This window comes from Propithecus coquereli, unplaced genomic scaffold (assembly GCF_000956105.1).
Source record: "Propithecus coquereli isolate 6110/MARCELLA unplaced genomic scaffold, Pcoq_1.0 Scaffold119, whole genome shotgun sequence".
Taxonomy (NCBI): domain Eukaryota; kingdom Metazoa; phylum Chordata; class Mammalia; order Primates; family Indriidae; genus Propithecus; species Propithecus coquereli.
The window spans coordinates 3,143,030-3,148,043 of record NW_012135969.1 but is presented as its reverse complement, the minus strand read 5'-3'; the positions used below and the strand labels follow the sequence as shown (position 1 = coordinate 3,148,043).

General features: G+C 43.9%; 1 protein-coding gene across 5 annotated transcripts in view; it reads right to left on the bottom strand.

Moving 5' to 3' along the window:
- LOC105823290 (keratin-associated protein 4-6) overlaps positions 1–3,243 on the bottom strand; it is a 13,915-nt gene extending 10,672 nt beyond the window's left edge. The window contains exons 1-2 of one of the 5 annotated variants that reach the window (XM_012660491.1): positions 3,103–3,225; positions 2,720–2,967 (exon numbers count right to left, since the gene is read on the bottom strand). In XM_012660491.1, coding sequence (XP_012515945.1) covers positions 2,720–2,967; positions 3,103–3,225 — 371 coding nt within the window. Of the gene's footprint in view, positions 1–1,344; positions 1,470–2,574 lie in introns of those variants that run through there. The other 4 variants (XM_012660474.1, XM_012660497.1, XM_012660438.1 and 1 more) reach the window with 4 other exon arrangements.
- Positions 3,244–5,014: the final 1,771 nt, after the last annotated feature.

Here is a 5,014-nt window from a genome sequence, read left to right as displayed (position 1 = left end):
CCTGTAGTCCCAGCTACTCGGGAGGCTGAGGCAGGAGGATCGCTTGAGCCCAGGAGTTTGAGGTTGCTGTGAGCTAGGATGACGCTACGGCACTCTAGCCCGGGCAACAGAGTGAGACTCTGTCTCAAAAAAAAAAAAAAAAAAAAAAAAAAAATGAGGCATATTCAAGGAAATTTTGCTTTTATTTCTGTTCCTTCCATGTATCCCTCCCTTTTCTATAAATAATCTTTTTTAAAATTTAAGGTTTCCTTTCACACTTTTATTTTAAATATAAGTGTATCTGTATTTACATATTTATATGTTCTTTGTTTCTTAGATACATGGCTGCATAGTAAAAACACTTTGTTCCAACTTGCTTTCTTTCCTTGTAGTGATTATTGTTGACTCCACAGTAGTGTGGGCAGATGTTCCTCATTCCATTTTTGGCCACAAGGTCTTCCATTTTGTGGGCATATTATAGCTTAGTGTCACAGATACCTGCATCTAAAGAGGTGCTCCAAAGCTCAACCTCATTCATGTAAACAAAAGCACAAACAAAAATACTGTGTACAAACCTGAGTATATAAATGTATAGAAAAATATTTAAAAGGAAACACATCAGTGATTTTTGTAGATGAACCCCACTAGAATGTAGTCTCCATTAGTGCAGAGAACTTTGTATGTGTTGGGGCCCGCTGTTGCCCCGGTACCTATAACAGGATCGACCACATAATAAATGCTCAGCAAATACTTTTTGAACGAGTGAATGCAGAGACTGGCATTTGGGAGGACCAATGCAAGCAGACTCGCTTTTCAGTGAGCCTGTATTTCCACAAGGAAACAATTGACAAAGCTCAGTAGTATTTTTGATGTGGTCTTGCTGCCTACAGTTTGCCACTGTTTCCAAAAAAAACACATTGTCTTCTCTGGGACCTGCGTCACTCATCTAGGTTACCTGTCTGTCCCCTGAGTGTATTTGGATTTGAAATCTTTCTATTAAAAAGCAAGTCATGGCTGAGATCCTGTTGTAAATAGGGGCAGAATCAGTGCACACTTGCTACAGATAACACCTTTATTGTTGAGTACAAGTCTGAATACCAAACATGCAAGCTGTCTGATATGGTGCGTGAAGCATGTATTGTGCTCTTTTTTTTTTTTTTGGCCTATGGAACATTTTATTTTTTTTTTTATTTCAGCAAATTATGGGTGTACATACGTTTAGGTTACGTGTGTTGCCCTTGGTTCCCCCCACCACCGAAGTCTTTTTGCTTTTGTATTCACGGAGCCCTCCAAGCATTTAGTTTTCACCCTTTTTTTCCATTCCTAGGACAGATTCATAGGGTTAGGTGATTTGCCCTGCTGGACATACAACAGCTGAAGCCACAGCAGCAGGTGGTCCTGCAGCAGGTGGTCTGGCAGCAGCTGTGTTGGCAGCAGGTCTCCTGGCCACAGCCTTGGTCAGAGCAGACAGAGCCACAAGAGGTAACCATGGTGTCAGAGGGTGGAGGTTCCAGGTGGGATTCCAGGAAGGTAGGTTTGGAAGGTTTGGAAGTCTCCTTACCCCAGGTTGCCTTTCATACCCTGCTAAGGGGCTGCTGTCATTAGATGCAATACTCTTTCCTTGTTTCCTGATAAATAGACAATTATCAAATTAGGCAAGTTTGTTTTCCTGGTTAAATTTTCAAAATGGATGGAAAACATTTCCTTTCCTGATGTGTGAGGTTTCCTCTAATCAGCTCTTCCTGAATCACCTCTTGTGTCCTTCTTGCTTTAGCTTCCTCCAAGACAGCCACACATGACATTCTGCCTCTAGGTGCTATGTGCTTCAGTCTCATGCTGCTGGTACCTCATGTCAGTCCTTGGGTGATGATGCTTCCAATAGTCCTATAATCCTTTCTGGTGACTCAGGAGGATAGAGCTGTGTTGTATTCTGATGGCTTTTTCATTATGGGTTAAGTGGGCACTGAGGATTTGAATGTGAAACAGGTGACCACTGGCATGAGACTTGGGTTGTTTTCTTTTCTTTTTTTTTTTTTATTTGAAATCACTTCTTAAAAATTAAATCCCAAATCAAGTGGAGATTTTCCTGAAGGTGACAGCAGGAATTGGAAAGCTTCATTCAGTTGTGTTTTGAATATAAGTTTCCAGCAACCGAAGACAATCATTACAAAGCAACAGACACAAGATCATTGTATTTCTAGGCCAGGAAACTGGAGCTTTATTCAGAAGCAGCAACAATCAGATACAGAAACATCACCGTAGAAGGAAACAGAGGGTGTGGCATCCTTGCCCCACAGGCCCTGCAGGAATTTCCATGTTTGGGACAGGAGGATCTGGCACCCAGAAATCAAAAGTAGGGTGTAAAATTTGGGCAATTCTATTACTTTTTTTTTTTTTTTTTGCTATAAACGACACCTAATTTTATACTATGGGTCAACATGGGGAAAAGTCAACAAAGGAGAAAGTTTGACCTAAGGCCAGGATACGAACACATAGTTGGTAGGAATGGCCTCTCCTCAGTCGTCTATAAGGTGCATAAGGACTGCTTCTCTGATGAGTAAAGGGAAGGGGAGAGGGTGGGTCCAGGTAAGGGGCTCAGCAGCAAGAGGAGGCGCAGCACAGGGGACGGGGGCAGGTGGAGATGACGTAGGTTGGGCGATAGCAAGTGGTGTGGCAGGAGACTTGGCCACAGACTGGACGCAGGCAGCAGCAGGGGCGGCAGCAGGTGGGCTGGCAGCACTGGGGCTGGCAGCAGGTGGGCTGGCAGCAGCTGGGGCGGCAGCAGGTGGTTCTGCAGCAGGTGGTCTGGCAGCAGGTGGGGCGGCAGCAGGTGGGCTGGCAGCACACAGACTGGCAGCACTGGGGCTGGCAGCACTGGGGCTGGCAGCAGCTGGACACACAGCAGCTGGGGCGGCAGCAGCTAGAAATGCAGCAGCTGGGGCGGCAGCAGGTGGGCTGGCAGCACACAGACTGGCAACACCGGGGCCTGTAGCAGCTGGAGATACAGCAGCTGGGGCGGCAGCAGGTGGTCCTGCAGCAGGTGGTCTGGCAGCAGGTGGGGTGGGAGCAGGTGGGCTGGCAGCACACAGACTGGCAGCACTGGGGCCTACAACAGCTGGAGATGCAGCAGCTGGGGCGGCAGCAGGTGGTCCTGCAGCAGGTGGTCTGGCAGCAGCTGGGTTGGCAGCAGGTCTCTTGGCCACAGCCCTGGTCAGAACAGACGGAGCCACAACAGGAGCTGACCATGGTGTCAGAGGGTGGAGGTTCTGGGTGGGTTTCCAGTTGAGTGAGTTTCCTGAGTTTGGGAGTCTCCTTGCCACGGGTCCCCTTTTATACCCAGCTGAGGGGCTTTTATAATTAAGAAAAGACTGTCTCCTTGTTTTTGTTTATATGACATAAATGCAGTTAATTAGTTATATCATTGTGTCTTTCTAGTGAAAACTTCCAATATATAATTATTTCCCTTTTGTCAATTTCCCCAGTGTTCTCACATGAATCAATTTCATGTATTTCTTCCTTTGGTTTCATGGTCACATGATGTCAGTCCCTGGGTATTATGTGACATGGGAGAGTCACTGTCTCTTGTCTGTTTCTCACCTTGAAATGATTTTGGGAGGCTTACGATGGGGCTAGGATCCCTAGTGGAGAAATGTATGTCTCAATCCGATGGAATGCTGGTAGGAAAAAGGAAAGTAAGCGCCCGTTTTTGAGTGTGAGAAATGAGGAAGCTTATGATTCATTGTGTATGTTCTGGGTGGTCATTGAGCTAACAAAATTCCCGGGATGTCCCAAGCTGTGTTAACTGTCATCATCCTAGTACACCTTGAAACAATTAGTAGCAGCTCAATGTGTTTGAGGAGCAAAGAGTCAGCTGGGATTGATCTGTGTCTATCTTTAGAAATGTCCTCCAGGCTGAGATAATTTGGATGGTAATTTTTGATCTGACTTTTGAAATATCAAACTATATCATAGTTATGCTTTATTGACATTTTATTAAAATCTTTTTTATATGCTCTGAGCTAAAAATTCTAGCAGTTTTTGTAGTATCACTTATGTCTACTGTTGTTTTTAGAAGCATTGAGGGGAATATAAAAGACATACTCCTTATCTTACATGTATGTACACAGAAAATGTGTCCATAAAGAGTTTTTTAATCGAAGCTTCTTGTGATTATAGTTGTAATACAGGGCCTTCTTTAGTGCCATAGACTTTCAGGGGGAAAAAAGTTGTTCAAGGAAAGAACAAATGACCTTCATGATATTCTCTCTGCAGGGGAGAGAGTGGGTCTCCTAGCATTCTTTTAATCATCTTTTACTGGTGAGTTCAAATGCCATTTTTTGCCATATATTTCTTGGCCTCACACAAAGCAAAGTCCTTCTTCCATTGTTCTTCTGTTGTGCCTTATGTATGCATGGGCTCTACCATCTCATGTTCCATCAGAAATACATTTGTCTGTTGGCTACTTTAGAACACAAACTCCATTAGAGCAGGGACTACGCTTTATTCATCTTCGTATAATAAGGCCTGAAATAGAATGAGTTTTTTTATAAAGAAGATTATCTGTTTAATGAATGAAGATTTCAGTAAGGCTTTCAAGAGGCACACGCTAACCGTTGAGAAAACAAACCATTCGAATGGGTGGAGAGAAGAAGGATGCAAATGAAGGAGCACACAGTTGAGAACGGTCATAACCCTGGCTTGTGATGATGAAGGGACATGCTGGAAGGTATGTTTTGAGAAGCCATGAGAGAGAAGTTGAGATTAATAGAATGCGGGAGAGATTGCTGGTAGGCTTGAATCCTGGAAGAAATGGCAGGGAGCTATGAAAAGCGTTCAGGTGGGAATGTGAGGCAGTTTCTATGCTATATACAATTTATTTTAATTTTTGATCTGCCTTTAGAAATTCCAAAACACTCTTGGATTTCTGGGGAGAGATGGTGTTTAAAAAAGATTGAAGCGAGGCAGGGTGAGATGAACTCCCAGCATCTGGTGATGGCAATGAGCATAGTAAAGATAAGTTGTTATCTTTATTATG